Below are 16,384 nucleotides of genomic sequence, written 5' to 3' on the forward strand. Positions count from 1 at the left end.
CGCAGGTTTGGGCTTTCGACTCCCACTTCATGCATTAATGCTTTTTCTGGTTTTGCTTAGACCCAGATTCTTTTTCCCTGCCACCCCCAGCTCCAGGAGGCAAGAGCCTGTTTATTTTAATACCTGGTATGGCACTTGGAAAAGATCACACCTCCCCCGTTGTTACCCAATTCTATCTCCTGAACACTAATCCTAGAATCCCAACCAGCCCTCAGACATGTTATTAGCAACAAGGATGTTTCTTGAAAAGTTTCCGAGTTGGCTCCAAACTTACCATCTCAGTTTCTCATTTAGCTTTTGCCCTGCCGTGCTTCATGCTGCCAACAAAGGGAAGGCTAATTTGGGGGTTGGTTAGACCCAGATTCTCAGCTGGAAAAGTGCTTGCAAGGGCTGTTTCCAAAAGTACCATTTTGAGACAAGACTGCCATCTCTGGGATCATTTCTCAATGCTTTGGGGCTGGGATTACTCCACTCATCCCACTTCTCCCACCGGCTAGATGTTAGAGGATGATGCTCAAGTCCAGCCTTTGGCTCACCCTCCCTTGTTTCATTTACTCTTCACTTATGGTCGGAAACCCCAGGATCTGGCCAAATAGCCTCTAAAAGCTCAGTAGGATCCTCAGCTATGATGGAGCAGGGGCAGAGGTAGGCAGGTTTGGGTCTTTGACACTTCTGTCCCACTTCGTGTGTGGGCCTCAGCTACTGCAGGCGGTCCCATGTGTCTGCTCCCTGAGTTTGCACCTCAGCCAACAGGCATCCTCAGCTGAGCCAGACCCGCCTGAGGCTCAAGGTCAGACCCAAGTACAGAGTCTTTTCACATGTTCCCATCAAAGTGCTCCTAATGATAGGGGAGAGTGAACACGCCCCTAGGGGTGCATGTTCTTAGGCCAAAGTGACTCTCAGCAAACCAAGATGACATCTGTATCCTAACTTCGGGCAAATCTTCCACTTTATGTAGATGGAATTGCTGTTTGCTTTTTTAAATAAAAATAATCCTTTAAATGACCTTTCACTGAAGGCCAGTATGAGGTCCCATAATTAACCTGTGGCTTTGTGTTTCCCTAGTGCAGTGGCGCTATCACTGCTTACTGCAGCCTTGACCTCTCAGGCACAAGTGATCCCCCTCAGGTAGCTGAGACTACAGGTGTGCACACCACCACACCTGGCTGTTTTTGTATGTATTTTAGAGATGAGGTTTCACCACGTTGCCCAGGCTGGTCTTGAACTCTTTGGCTCGAATATTCTGCCCCCCTTGACCTCCCAAAGTGCTGGGATTATAGACATGAGCCATTGCGCCCAGTGTATTTTAATTTATTCCTTCTAATCCACCTTCGGAATGGAGGGCCACAGCCTGGGGGAGCAGACATAAAGCCTGGGATCCCCGGGCAGGGTGAGGATTAGAGATTTTCAGATACAGTGGAGGGATAAGTGATGCAATCAAGAGGCTCTTAGCGACCCCATGTGATCCCACAGGGCCAGTTAAAATCTGATTTATTCTCCCCAAAAGTGGTGTTCCAGGAGGAAGCCAAATTCATTCCAGCCCTATACTTGCTTCTAGCCGCTGCCCTGGTCCTTTCATACCTCCACCCCAACCCTCTGGGAGCCTACCTATAATAAATGGAACCGCTGTGCCACGGTGATGCTCATCCTCCCCTAGGATGCCTGCGTGTCCCTAAAAAAGGCAAAAAATAAAGGCCCCGTGCTGAGACTTCCTACATGCCAGGCATTGTGTTAAGGACTTTACACACCTCAGCTCATCTACACCCTGTCAACAACAGTGAGGGACAACTAATCACACTCCTTTTAATAAATGAGACTATAGACTTCAAGTTACTTGCCTCAGTTACAATAGCAAGTGGCAGAGCCAATATCGAAATCCAGCTCTGTCTGATACTGAAGCCCAGGCTCATACCCATTCTCCTCTGTGACTGAACAGGAGAAGAAAGGGAGGAATTGGGAGGGTGCCCAAAATGCAGAGGTCAGAGTGTGGAGGAAAACTGAGTTCTGTTTGGGAGCACACGGTAATAGGAGGTCAGAGTGGAGGATGCAGGGTCCCAGGGGTAAAAACAGTTGGGATATCTCTCGTGCTCCTGCTCCTCCTCCTGCCCTGGAGGCTCTAAAATGCAATTTGATCAGGCGCTTTCCCTGCTTTAAAACTCTTCCATAGGGCCGGGTGCAGTGGCTCATGTCTGTAATCCCAGCACTTTGGGAGGCTGAGGCGGGCAGATCACCTGAGGTCAAGAGATTGAGACCATCTCGGCCAAGATGATGAAACCCCATCTCTACTAAAAATACAAAAATTAGCTGGGTGTGGTGGGACGTGCCTGTAGTTCCAGCTACTCTGGAGGCTGAGGCAGGAGAATCGCGTGAACCCGGGAGGCAGAGGTTGCAGTGAGCCAAGATTGTGCCACTGCACTCCAGCCTGGTGACAGAGCAAGACTCCATCTCAAAAAACAAAAACAAAAACAAACAAACAAAACCTCATCAATGACTTCCTGTGTAGCACAGGGCTGGATCTGAACTCCTCATCCTGTCAATCAGGGCCTTTGTGACCAACTTCTGGCCTCTTCACCCACCATGCTTCCAGCCTTGTGGGCTCCTGTCTGGTTCCCAGACTCACTTCTCAAGCCTATGTAATTGCTCTTGACTTCTGTAGCTTTCTTTTTTTCTTTTTCTTCTTCTTCTTTTTTTTTTTTTTGAGACAGGGTCTTGTACTGTCACCCAGATTGGAGTGCAGAGGCCTGATCTCGGCTCACTGCAACCTCTGTCTCCCAGGTTCAAGTGATTCTCCTGCCTCAGCCTCCCAAGTAGCTGGGATTACAGGTGCGCACCACCATGCCTGGCTAATTTTTGTATTTTTAGTAGAGACGGGGGTTTCATCATGTTGGTCAGGCTGGTCTTGAACTCCTGACCTCGTGATCCGCCCGCCTCAGCTTCCCAAAGTGCTGGGATTACAGGCGTAAACCACCGCGCCCAGCCAACTTCTGTAGCTTTCTTCTGCTACAATCTCCCTCCCCCCAGCCCCCAAAATCTACTTCTTTCAAGGTTGCTTCCTTGAAAGTTGCCTCCTGCGAAGCTTCAGTGACTCCTCTAATGAGTTGTCCCACTTCCCCTGCCCTCCGCAGAACCTTGACTTTGCACACAGCACATTTTAATGTTGTGTATCTGCTTTTGGTCTCACATTGGACTGTGAGCCTCATACCAAACTCATCAGTGACTGCTCAGCTAGTGACTCTCAATCGTTGTATTCACATTTTACATCTAAGTGAGACAAGCTTCTGAACCTCAACTATCTCATCAGTGAAGTAGGGGAAACGATCTACCCCATAGAATCGTGAGGATTCGATCTGAGGGTGCATGCAAAGCTCGTAGCACACCGGCAAGATAGAGGTTGCCTATCAGTGATGACATTGAGTATGACATGACATTGATCATCAAAGGTTAGACGATGATGAGTGTTAGAATAAATACCTGGGTGATTTTGCCCTCAATCCTGACAAACGCTGGTATCTCCCATTCTGGCGAGAAGAGATCTATGGTAGTTTTAGGGGTATGGAGGTCACCCATTGGCAGGGGAGACCTTGCTTTGTGCCAGCCAGCTCTGCCTTTCACTGCGTCAGTGAAGGGTGAGAGTGATCACCCTTCGCTCAGCCCTTGAGGAGGGTGGAAGAGCAGAGCCTGGATGTCTCTAACACACAGTGCAGGGCACACAGTGCAGGGCACACAGTGGCCTGGTTACAGGCCTGGGCCAGGGGCATATGAGGCCAAGAGTCGGAATGAAGCAAAGGCTTTGAGGCCTTTCCCATGCCTTTCTTCATCTCTTCCAGGTTAGAGCTAAATTCTCGCAGGGAGAGTCTGGAGGGGTGTGAAGGTCGAGACCAGGGATTAAAGAATTCATCCAGGGCCGCCCTAGCGAATATGTCAGGCTCAGGGACCCAGCGGAATGCCAGCCCGCACCCCCGCCCCCCTCCTCCTTCCAGCGCGAGCGGGCGGCGCGCTCCGGAGGGAGAGCTGGGGCTGGAGGTTCCTACCCCCTCGGCGGCCCGCATCTGCCCCCGCGCGCCCGCCCTGAGCCCGCCCCGACTGGGCAGGCGGGGGCGCCCCCACTTCTCTCCCCCCGGGCGGGGGAGCCGGGGGGCAGCGCCAGAGCCCGGGGGGAGCGCAGCCCCGCCGACCGGCCGGCCAGGGCAGGGGGCAGCTAGGACGGCCCCGGGTAAGCGGCGGGAGGAGGGGAAGCGGTCAGGGGTGGAGCGGGGCTGGGGCAGGGGCTGGGGGGGTCGGGCCGGGGTCGGGGGAGGAGGAGACGGCCGGGGCGAAGGGAGTCCGGGACTAGGAGGGGGCCGGCGGGCTGGCGGGGAAGCGGTGCGGGGCCGCCACGTGAGAGCTGGAGCCGGGGGTGGGGGTGCCTGCAAGGTGCTGGAGGCGGAGAGCGAGCTGGGCTTCTACATCCCCCCCAAACTCCTACCAATCAGGTCATGGGGAGCGCAGCATCCTCTGTCGCCCCCTAACCCACCCCCAGGCGAACGTGGTTGGAACAAACAGCTGGCAGACTTGTGACCCGGCCCTCTGGATCCGCGAAGCCCCCGCTGTCAGTCTTGGACAGCGACCCAGGTGTCCAGGCGCAGGGAAGGGGACGGAACTAGGCTTTGCCCCCTCTGTGTGTCTCTGGTCTCTTGCCTCTCTTGCCGGGCGGTCTCTTGCCGGGCGCTGTCTGCAGACTCACTGCAGAGAGCAGGCCTTGGGGAGAAAGCGCTCAGGGGCCTGGGCCCTGCTTCTTGGGACAGCCCCCTCCCTTCCGCACCCAGCCAAGGAGATCCAGGACCTGGATCTCCTCTTAGATCCAGGACCTCTGCCTGGAAAGAAGGAAGGGGCACCGATCGCTTCTGAGTTGGGGACAGGGCCACACTTGGGCCTGGTGAGTTCCAGGAGGCTGGCCCCAGCCTAGGGGCCTCCTGCGCCCCTTCCCTAGCTCCTGGGCAGTGCCCCTCTTGCATTTCCCTGCCACTCCCCAGAAAGGGCTGGTTTCTGGGCAGGGAGTGTGGTGTCCGGGACAGTCTGCAGGTAGGATGCATCCTGGAAACCTTTGAGCTGCCACACCCAGAGAGAGGCCAGGACTCCTCTTGGCATTCCTTGCCCTCTCTTCCTCCCCTAGGACTCCCCACTCCCCACCTGCCTGTGCTGGTTATGTAATTAACCCAGCTGAGTCTCTCTGCCATGCTGGTGGTGTCCAGGGATGCCTAAGGGGCTTCGGACCTGGAGGGACATATAGGAAGGAGGGATAGGTACTTCCCCCTAGTTGGGAGCCCATGTAAGTGTATAAACACCTGTTGGAGAAGGGACACTGCATGGGGCAGGAAGGAGTTTAGGGTCCTAATCTTAGTTAACAACTGACTGGCTATGAGGTCTTCACTTCCCTAAGTCACTCGGTTTGTTTTGGAGTGTGTTTGTTTTTTAAATCTTCAATAAAATGAGAAGAATCTCTCACACACACACTGCATGCATGTGAGCTCATGCAACAGTAGATAGCAAGCCCTCCTGGGATTGCTAGGAGGTGCCATTGCTAAATTTGTGGGGAACTCAGATGAATGAAGGACCCCTGCCCATAGCAGTGATCACTGTTTATTGAACACCTATGCTGGCCTAGGCCCTGGGCTTTACATACACACACATCATAACACTCTGTTAAGTTTCTTGCCCAAGGTCACACTTCAGGTGAATGGCAGAGCTAGGAATCAAGCCCTAGTTGTTCTCACTCCACATCCTGACCTTTATTTACTATGCTGTGTGCGCACATACCCTGTGGAGTGAGTCCTCTGAACCAGGACAACCTGGGGGACATTCAGCTACGGATTGTGCATGTGTGGAAAGGACATGCATCCGCAGAAAAGTACGCACCCATGAGGAAAAGCATGGCCTTGCCAGAATCCAGCGAATCCACCTGCCCTGGACCCAGTTAGCAAGTGCTGATGTCACCCTCCTGGGAATCCAGACAGGAGGTCTCAGGCATGTAACAGCCTCTTTGGTCACTATCACCAACAAAAGAAGAAAGGTTCCTTTTCCTGGCTAAGAGATTTACGTGGATTTTCTCAGAAATAGGGGCTGTTTACCTCATTGTACCTATGTGCAGAAGCATGGCTCCAGTTGAGAAGGTGATTTGCCCACTGCCATGCAGCAAGGACACACCAGAGCTGAGAGTTATACCCAGGCCCTAAAGTCACTGAAACTGAGCAGGCAAGGAGCTAATGAATTCATATCAAGGCCAACTTCCAGCAGCCCTTTTCTGGGCACCTAATATGTGCCAGGCCCTCTGGGCTCTAGGGGATGCCAGAGAATGAGACCCAGACCTTGGCCTGTATGCATTCATCGATTAGAAACACTGAACTTGGCCGGGCGCGGTGGCTCGTGTCTGTAATCCCAGCACTTTGGGAGGCCGAGGTAGGTAGATCACCTGAGGTCAGGAGTTCGAGGCCAACATGGAGAAACCCCATCTCTACTAAAAATACCAAAATTATCCAGGTGTGGTGGCAGATGCCTGTAATCCCAGCTACTTGGGAGGCTGAGGCAGGAAAATGGCTTGAACCCGGGAGGTGAAGGCTGCAGTGAGCCGAGATCATGCCACTGTACTCCAGCCTGGGTGACAGAGTGAGACTCTGTCTGGAAGAAAAAAAAAAAAAAAGAATCACTGAACTTGAAAGTTGGAAGAAGGACTGCGACATCATAGAAAGGAGTAGCTGCCCTTCGGGTTGTGATTGGACACGCTTCTTACTGCTTCTAAGCTTGTCTCTAAAGTGGGAATAACAGTACCTATCCCTCAGAGATGTCGTACTGACCAAGGATACCCACATGGGCATGCCAGCAGAGTAAGTGCTCAGCAGTGTTGCACCCCAGAGGCAACGTGGTCATCTAGTGCAGAATTCTCAACTAGCAGCATTTGGAAATGGGGGGAGGGGGAGTTTTTGGTCATCGTGGTGTCTGGAGGCTGCTGCTGGCAGCTACCTCTTGGGAGCCATGGAAAGCAAATGTCCTGCGATGTGTGGGCAGTCCTGCACAATCGAGTTCTCTCCCCACAAAACGTCAGGAGTGCCGGCACTGAGACACACCTGCCCAGTCCCAGCCACTCAGGAGGACACAGACTCAGAGGTGTTGCCGTCTTATCCCAGGCTCTGTGGGGAAGCTGGGATCAAACCAAGTCCAGTGCCCTTCCCACTCTGCTCTGCAGCCTGTTTTGGTTGGAGTTGGACCTGGAGAAAAGTCAGGTCATAAGTCAAGAAAGATTGGGTCCTACTACTGGAATGCCGGGAAAAATGGAGGAGGGATGGAGAGGTTTTGGATAGGTGGCCACCGGGGTTTGGGGAAAGGGAAGGCATTCCAAGTGGCAGTAACAGCTTGAGCAAAGTCCCAAACGTGGAAAAGTGCAGGACATGTCCAGGGATAAGCTGGTGCACTAAGCCCACCTCTTGTCCCCACAGTCCAGGTGGAGGCCGCAGAGGGCCCAGGGCAAGCAGAGGCAGCAATGGTTGGTCCTGACGGTGGCTGAGCCCCCAGCCCCTGGAATATGCAGCCCGGGGGAGCCCCAGACAGCGGCAAGGACGAGGTGGCGGAGTGGGGCGGGAGGCATGGTCTCCACCTACCGGGTGGCCGTGCTGGGGGCGCGAGGTGTGGGCAAGAGTGCCATCGTGCGCCAGTTCCTGTACAACGAGTTCAGCGAGGTCTGCGTGCCCACCACCGCCCGCCGCCTCTACCTGCCTGCTGTCGTCATGAACGGCCACGTGCACGACCTCCAGATCCTCGACTTTCCGCCCATCAGCGCCTTCCCTGTCAATACGCTCCAGGTAGGAGGACCCTGGGGGGCATGGGTTAGTGGGGAAATGGATGGGTAGGGGAGAGCCTGGATTCCAACCTGCTGTAGCTCGGGCCCTATTGCCAGGGCCGCGTCACTGAGTTTGGGAGCTCCACACTGCACCTTGGGCCACCCTGCTTAGAGCCGTTCCAGGAATTCATTCACTGGTGTACTAGTTTATTCAACAAATATTTGATGACCGTTTAATGTGTGCCAGGCCCTGCAGTGGGCACTGGTGCAGAATGGTGAGCAAACAATTTATGGAATTTGCTTTCAAGAAACTCATAGTCTGGTGAGAAAAGGCTAACAGGCAACTATTACATGGTGTGATAAGTGCTATGATTGGAGGAGCAGGGAGCTGGAGCAGCCCTTAAGGGGGCATCCAGGTCATCCAGATGTGTTGGAGTGGAGTTGGGGGGTCACAGAGGGTGATGTCTCAACTAAGTAGGTTTTAGGCAGGTAAGAGGCAGTAGAGAAAAGGGCAGGGAACACTAGGCTGCAGTGAGTATTCGGGGCTGTGCCTACCATAGCCTCACTCCACGTCCCCTGGAGAAGGGACAGCAGCAGAATAGACAGGGCCCTGGGAAAGGTGTGTTCTCAGAGACTCTGGAGACCCCAGTCAGCTCTCTTGCCCAAGGCCCTCTTCTCTTAAGTGATGCTCTGCCCCTGACCTCAGGACCTGCCTGCTGGGTACCCTCCCTGCCAGGTTTGGATTTAAATGCCCCCAGGGTCCTCACTTATTGTGTTCCTTCCCCACTGCCTGCTGGAACCAGGTCCTCCTGCCCTGTCTCAACCTCTGACTCGAGAGGGAGTGGAGAGAAAAAGGAAGCTGAGCTCTAAGACGTGTTTGCTCACTTGAAGGAAGCCTCTGACCAGAGTGCACAGAGCTTTTCCAGGAAGGACAGTCACAGTGGTGGAGACCCAGAAGGCAGGAGACATGGCTTGTCCAGGTGTAACGGAGCAAATAAAGCAGTCTCTCAGGCTGCGACCCTGGGCTGGGAGCTGGCGGGCAGCTCAGCACTCAGCACTCTCAGCAACACCAGGCAGGAGGGCCCTGGCGTAATCTGCCGGAGACACCCGTTCACCCATCCCAGGCCCCTGGGGTCAGCAGCAAGATGGAAGCCTGATCCCACCTCTGCCCTGGAAGCAGTGAGGCTGAGCCTATCAGGGCAAACGGTCTGGGCACAGGGCCTTCTAGTTCTCTTCTAAAGGAGACTTTAACAATCACCTGATTGGACATTCAAATCTTGCTCCAAGCCTAGACACTGAGCTTTATTTCATCTTGCCCCCTTTACCCTGATTCCTGCCCCACTCTCTATAACCATTCTTATCGAATTTTTCTTTCTTTTTAAAAATATATTTATTTATTTATTTATTTTTGAGATGGAGTCTCCCGCTGTCGCCCAGGCTGGAGTGCAGTGATGTGATCTCGGCTCACTGCAATCTTTGCCTCCTGGGTTCAAGCGATTCTCCTGCATCAGCCTCCTGAGTAGCTGGATTACAGGCACCTGCCACCACACCCAGCTAATTTTTGTATTTTTAGTAGAGACGGGGTTTCATCATGTTGGCCAGGCTGGTCTCGATCTCCTGACCTCAAGTGATCCGCCTGCCTAGGCCTCCCAAAGTGCTGGGATTATAGGCATGAGCCGCCGTGCCTGGCCGCTTAACAGATTTTTATCCATACGTTCAGTATTTCTTTACCCAAGTAAGAAAATGCATTCTTCCCTGCTTCTTACATAAAGAACAAAATGGAGGCCGGGCGCGGTGGCTCACGCCTGTAATCCCAGCACTTTGGGAGGCCGAGGCGGGGGGATCATGAGGTCAGGAGATCGAGACCATCCTGGCTAACACAGTGAAACCCCTTCTCTGCTAAAAATACAAAAAATTAGCCGGTGTGGTGGCGGGCGCCTGTAATCCCAGCTACTCGGGAGGTTGAGGCAGGAGAATGGCGTGAACCCAGGAGACGGAGCTTACAGTGAGCCAGATCACGCCACTGCACTCCAGCCTGGGCGACAGAGCGAGACTCCGTCTCAAAAATAAAAAAAAAAAGGACAAAACAAAAACAAGAACCATACTGTTCTGTACCTTGACTTTATTTTTAAAATTTTTTGTATAGATGGATCTTGCTGTGTTACCTAAGCTGGTCTCAAACTCCTGGCCTCAAGCAATCCTGCTTTGGCCTCCCAAAGTGCTGGGATTACAAATGTGAGCCACTATGCTTGGCGCTGTACCTCAATTTTTTTTAACTTGCTATTATAACCTGGAGATTTTTCCAGGCTGTTATCTAGAGGACTTCCTTGTTCTTTCCTCATGGCCACACCCTGCTCCATTGAAGAGCTGTACCATGGAGTCCTTTCTTGTTGGACAAGTGGGTGATATCCAGTCTTGCGCTGTTTCAAACAGTGCCACAATGAATAGCCTTGTAGATAAGTCATTTTGAACGTAAGTAGGTATATCTGTGGGATTAATTCCCAGAAATGGCATTGCTGGAAATGGCATTGCTGGATCACAATGCCTGGAAATGGTATGGTGAATACAGAGCCAGGTGAGGTGACTCAAGCCTATAATCCCAGCACTTTGGGAGGCTGAGGCGGGCAGATCACTCGAGCTCAGGAGTTCAAGACCAGCCTGGGCAACATGGCAAAACCCCATCTCTACCAAAAATACCAAAAATTAGTCGGGCATGGTGGTCCATGCCTGTGGTCCCAGCTGCTTGGGAGGCTGAGGTGGGAGAATCGCCTGAGCCTGGGAGGTTGAGGCTGCAGAGAGCTGAGATAGCGCCACTGCACTCCAACTTGGGTGACAGAGTGAGGCCCTGTCTCAAAAAAAAAAAAAAAAAAAAAAAAGTGTGACTGTAACTGGAGTTTTGAGGGGAGGTTATTTCCAGATTGCCCTCTATAGCAGTGGTGTATGCTGTGCTCCTGTGAGCAATGTGTATGAGAGCCCGTTTTCCTGCAGTCTTGCCATCAGAGTATATTGTCAGACTTTTGACAGTATATTTGACAATCTGAGAGATGAGATGTGATATTCTCCTTGTAGTCTCCATTTGCATCTCTGATCATGAGTGAAATTGAGCATCTTTTCATAGGTTTAAGGGCCTTTGTGTTTCTTTTTTCAAGAACTATTGATGTCCTTTGCCCATTTTTCTATTGGGTTGTTGGCTTTTTTCTTCTTGACTGACTCTGAGTTTTGGACTCTAGAATATCCAAGATTTCACTCAAGGAGCCCAGTAAGGGACTTTCGGCAGAGAAATGCTGTGAAAAAGGGATCCTTGAGGTGCCAAAGATTAAGTATAAAACCTAAGACTCCTGATGGCCACCATCTGAAAATAAAGTAATACATTCTTCTCCAATGCCGGATGAGATAGAGCCCAGGAGAGTAGTGTTTCCTGGATGTGAGCCTCAGTGTCTTCTGCAGCCCCTTCTATCAGAGAAGGAAGCTGAGATTATCAGGTGCTTGCAAACCACCAAAGGAATTATCAGCAAATGCATGGTTGAGACGCAGGTGACTGAGCCTCTCTCAGACTGCATGTCCCTGAAACTGGACTCCCTTTCCATTGCTCCTTCTCTGTTTTGACACAGCCCCAAGATGACCTTTTACAGTTTGGAAACCTGCTTCCTCCCTTCAATCATGGGGGAAGGGACAAGCTAACCAATCAGGGGCCTTCCTCCTCTCTCTTTTAGGAACCCGCAGAGAGGAGTGGGTGGGAGGAAGCCAGGAGGTCCCCTCAAGGAGGCAACATGTTGGGGGAGAGGTGGGCCTGTCACCCTCAAAAGCTGGCAGCTGCTCCCTGTCCCCAGCAGAGAGATTGAAGAGACTGGGAGCCTCTCATCCCTCCCACTTCTCATTGATCTCCACTCGTCTTGGGAGATCAGAGGAGCATCTGTATGCACAGGTTCCAGGCTCCTGGAGATCACTGTGTCTAGCAGAATGCAGTCTTCCCTGGCCTAAGAAACCAGTTCAGTTTCCTATGGTTTTAGGTTTGTCCTCAGCATCCTCCTGCTGCACCAAAAATTTAAACCTCAGCACAAAGAAAAGATGCCACATCATCTCCCTAGGGAAATCCACTGCAGCATCTTCTAAGCCTTTGAGTTGGGAAGTGCTGTTCTGAAGTTGGACTTAACTCTGCGCTACTGCCACCAAAGTCATTTCCTTTTGATCCTTCTTGGAAATGGAGAACTGTAGTCCTCCTTTGTGCCTGGCCCCTGCCCCACTTGACTCAGATGCTGGGACAGGAGACATACCTCCACCTTCTTCTAGTCTTTTGCCTAAGCTTTGGTGGGAGAAGACTGGTTTCCTTTGTCCTTGGAGGCCTCTGTCCCCCAACTTTAGGGACCCACTTCTTTCCACACACTGGCTGCCTGAAACCACTCTTGCAGTTGTAACTACTGGCACGCTGACTAATGAATCTCTTAAGGAAACTTCTCTTTAGTGTACTTGGCCTTTCTAGGAGTCTCTTCATCTTGAGCTGTACCCCGCAATCCCTTGAGAAGCTGCACAAACATTCAGGAAGTTCATCTCCCTGGAGCTTCCCTGGGGCCCTGCTCTACGTCAGCCCATTATGCATCCAGTCCGAATCTTTTTCTGTTTCTCAAGCCTGAGGGCAGAGATGAGCATACAGAAGGGACACATCAGGTAGCAGTCTAAGGGCAGTGGAAGAGGCAGGAGTTGCATTGATCCCAGATGGGGCTACGGAGAGCTCACCAGCCCAGGTAGTGGCATTAAGGAGCACCTGCTTTGACACTCAGAGAGGAAGAGGGAGTATATAAAAATGAGGACAGCCTGGCTGTGGCCCTCTCAGGAGCTCACAGCAGAAGTGGGGAACTGAAGATGGAACAGCTCTAATGAAAGTGTAATCGAAGGATTGTTAGAACACAGGAGATGAAGGGAGTAGTCCCCTGCTTGCAGGAAGGATGGGAAATCAGGAAGCTTCTTGGAGGCAGTGGCACTTCAGCTGAGCCTTGGAAGATAGAATTTTAACAGCTCCAACACCCAGCTCAGAGCTGGACTCTTAAGAGGTACTTAATAAATGTACTTGTTGAAAAAAGGCCTCGATGGATGGATGAGGGGACAAAATGGAGCAGGGCAGAACTAAGTTCCAGATGTGCACAAAGGTCAAACAATGTGACCTGCTCCATCCTGGCTTGGGAATGGGGAGGCTACAGCTCCTCCATTCTCCCTGGGCCTGGTCTCCTGGGGATGAGCAGGTATGGAAGGCTTCAGGTGCAGTGGCAGGTGAGAGCACTGCCCCTCTGATGGGAGATGTCTGGGGGCTAGGGGAGCCCTCATGGCTGCTCTGACCTTGGTACTGGCTGGGGATATTGCAGGAGTGGGCAGACGCCTGCTGCAGGGGACTCCGGAGCGTCCATGCCTACATCCTGGTCTACGACATCTGCTGCTTTGACAGCTTTGAGTACGTCAAGACCATCCGCCAGCAGATCCTGGAGACGAGGTGAGAGGCTGGAACACAGTCCATTGCCACTTCTGTGGATGACCCAGTGCTAGCCAGTCCCTGTGAAAAGGGGACAGTATAGGGACAGAGCCAGAGGTATATGTGTTCTAAGATTCCCACACATACACTCAAACATGCATACATTGTGCTGTCCCCATTTCTGTTAACTCATGTTGGGACCCTGGCTGTGGGGGTGGCTAGAGTAGTGCAGTAGTTAAGAACTGGGACTTCTGGAACAAGACTTCCAGGGCCACTCAGCTGCATGACTTGAAGCCAGTAAACATTTAAGCCCATGTCCTCATCTGTAAAATGGGGATAACAGTAGAACCCATCTTTTAGATCAGTTGTGCTGATCAGAAACTATAACACCTCCAGGGCTTAGGGCTGCGCCTGGAGCAGAACATACGGTGGTGGTAGTATTGGCCAGGCACAGCCCGCCCTGCTGGGAGTACAGCGGTTGTGAGACTGACAGAGTTCTGAGCTTCCTGCCTCGCCCCGCAGGGTGATCGGCACCTCAGAGACGCCCATCATCATCGTGGGCAACAAGCGGGACCTGCAGCGTGGACGCGTGATCCCGCGCTGGAACGTGTCGCACCTGGTGCGCAAGACGTGGAAGTGCGGCTACGTGGAATGCTCGGCCAAGTACAACTGGCACATCCTGCTGCTCTTTAGCGAGCTGCTCAAGAGCGTCGGCTGCGCCCGGTGCAAGCACGTGCACGCTGCCCTGCGCTTCCAGGGCGCGCTGCGCCGAAACCGCTGCGCCATCATGTGACACCTGCGCGCCCCGCGGGCTGCACCGGCACTGGCCGGGCGGAGGGTGGGGCTGTACTGCGGGGCTGGGGCGGGGAGCGGGCGGGAAATGGAACTGTGACGGTCCCGGCCTGAGGCCCCTGCAGCCACGCATCTCCCGGTGAGAAGCAAAGCGCGAGAGGGAGCCCCCAGTAACTGCTAAGCCCTGCCCCTTGCCCCCGTGGCTTCCTGGGACAGCCGTCTTCAGTGCTGTATTTAGTGCAGTGCCCGGCCCGACCCGCAGGGGTGCCACAGCCTTTTGGGATGGGGGTGAGCGTGCAATGGAGGGTGGGGGTGGCGAGGTGCCGCCTTGGCCGGGCCCCCACCTGTCTTTTCCAGAATGTGTCTGTCTTTGCCGGGTGTCTTCCTTTCCCATGTCCGCCCACCCAAGCGTCTGTTGGTCCTTACCTGTCTCACCCACCCTCCAGTCCCCCCTAGCTCCGCTCACAGGGCTCTCATTTCGTCCATCCCCTTGTCGCAGATCCTGGCAGCTTCTTTGTGAGGCCAGGCCTTCTGACTGTCAGCACCACCGGCACAGGGCAGAGATGCGGGTGGCCCAAAGACCACCATCAAGGGGTCCGGGGGCTGAGGTCCCAGATCAGTGAGGGGAGAAGGTTGAGCTCTCCGACTTCCAGGGAGACCTCCCCGCCCAGCAGCCCCCAGAGACACAACAACCTACCTTCCAGCCTTAACTCGATGGTCCGTCCCTGCCAGGTGCCCCTCACTCTTCCTGACCCCAAAGCCAGATCACCCCCGGGTTAAAACTTTTTTTTTTTTTTTTTTTTGGACAGAGTGTGGAAAGGGAATCCCCCAAAGGATAGTTTCTTTTCCATGATGCCAGGTTCCAGTCTTCTATTACCTCCTGCATACTGCAATCTGGTCTGTCAGACTGGGGAATGTTAGGTTCTGGGGTCTGGTCGTGGGCAGGATGGTGCCCAGAAGGGGGTCAGGTTGTCCCAGTGAAGATTCTGTTGCCCCGTCTCAACCCCATCTGACTACCCCAGACCCTGCCTGCCTCAGATCTCAGACTATCCTGATTAATCTGGGGAAGAACAGAGCCAGGGAAAGAATGGTGGGGACCCCTGTGCTTGGGGGAGACACACCTGCATCTTCCCCCCGCCGGCCCCAGATGGAGGCCCTCAGGATCTGACACCCTCTTGTCCCAACACCAGTCAGCCCTATGCCCTAACTCACTCCGCCCCATTTTCTCCGGCTGCCTGGCCGGGTTTCTACCTCTCGTCACCGGAGCTGATCACTGTCAGTTTTGTACCGATTTAGAAATAACAATAATAGTGAAGATTCTAGGAATGGCATAAGGGATTGATGCGGGAATTGGAGGGAGGGAGAAGTGGTGCCCTGTCCCCTGCCCCCTGACCAAAGAAAGCTGTCCTTGAGGCTGAGCCCTCAGCCCTGGCCTGGTGGGAGGACAGCAGGGTCCCTTGTTATAAGACGGGCAGAGAGGACAACTCCACTTTGGCCAACTTAGCCAAGGCTGCAGCATATAGACTAGGAAATCAGGTAGCCCAGAGTGGTGATGGAGCGGAGTCTGGGGGAAGGGTCGTGGGTGGGGAATTTATCACCAACATCCATTGTAGGGGGAATCTATGATTCTGCTTCCCCGGCTGATTCCCACTCTGTCCACCAAGTGGGGGTAGCACAGCCCCACAGCAACCGCCTTGACCTTGGGCAGTTTAGTGTTCCTGCGTTCTAGTCCCTGCTGTGCTGCAGGACTTCGGGCAAGTGACCTGCCCTCTGTGAGCCTCCCTCTGACACAGAGGAGGTGGCTCCCCTTCCCCACACCTTAGAGTGGCTGGGAGGGTAACAAAGAGGGCCTGCCCCTTAGTCTCCTGCACCCCTGTCTCCTGGTTCACCAGAGGGAGGGGATGAGGGATGGCAGCATCTCACATGCCCCATCACCCCCAACTCTGAGGCACCTGAGGTGGGGGGAGGGGGCCCAGGCCTCTGGCTGCTCCCCTGTGGGAGCCATTGGAATGTATCCTCTGACAGGCCCCCTCCCACCTCCACTTCAACCCAGGTCTTGGATTTCAGGTCCCTCCACCCCCATTCTGAGTCTCTGTCCTTCCCCTCCCACCCCCTCCCAGGGTTTCCCACCACAGGGTCTGGAAGTGTGTGTGACGCCCATTGAGCTGTTATCCGAAGTCAGATTAAAAATCAGGGAGTGTTTTCCCCTGTTTCTGTACCAAGGTGTTGGCTCCGTTCCTCATGGTAGGAGGGGAGGGATCCCCACAGGGCTTGCCTGCTGAGCTCCGTGTGGAAGGAGGGTGAAGGTGGTGAGGTGGCCC

The 16,384-nt window shown here is 53.5% G+C and overlaps 2 protein-coding genes across 2 annotated transcripts in view; both read left to right on the forward strand.

Annotated features, from left to right (window-relative positions):
• TAF15 (TATA-box binding protein associated factor 15) overlaps positions 1 to 16,384 on the forward strand; it is a 345,012-nt gene that overhangs the window by 225,036 nt on the left and 103,592 nt on the right. The window lies entirely within an intron of this gene.
• RASL10B (RAS like family 10 member B) lies at positions 3,974 to 16,281 on the forward strand. Its single transcript, XM_050764917.1, has 4 exons — positions 3,974 to 4,213; positions 7,470 to 7,832; positions 13,168 to 13,292; positions 13,794 to 16,281. Exons 2-4 carry the CDS (start codon positions 7,617 to 7,619, stop codon positions 14,062 to 14,064), a joined length of 612 nt encoding a protein of 203 aa, XP_050620874.1. The 5' UTR covers positions 3,974 to 4,213; positions 7,470 to 7,616; the 3' UTR covers positions 14,065 to 16,281.

The sequence above is a fragment of the Macaca thibetana genome, chromosome 16 (genome assembly GCF_024542745.1).
Source record: "Macaca thibetana thibetana isolate TM-01 chromosome 16, ASM2454274v1, whole genome shotgun sequence".
NCBI classification, from domain to species: Eukaryota; Metazoa; Chordata; class Mammalia; order Primates; family Cercopithecidae; genus Macaca; species Macaca thibetana.

What these genes read in the sequence shown, in the direction of transcription:
- RASL10B (XM_050764917.1), top strand. Translation starts at nt 7,617, where the DNA reads ATGGTCTCCACCTACCGGGTGGCCGTGCTGGGGGCGCGAGGTGTGGGC. An exon ending in TCCCTGTCAATACGCTCCAG is followed by an intron (nt 7,833 to 13,167) that starts GTAGGAGGACCC and finishes GGGATATTGCAG; the next exon opens with GAGTGGGCAGACGCCTGCTG. An exon ending in CAGCAGATCCTGGAGACGAG is followed by an intron (nt 13,293 to 13,793) that starts GTGAGAGGCTGG and finishes CTCGCCCCGCAG; the next exon opens with GGTGATCGGCACCTCAGAGA.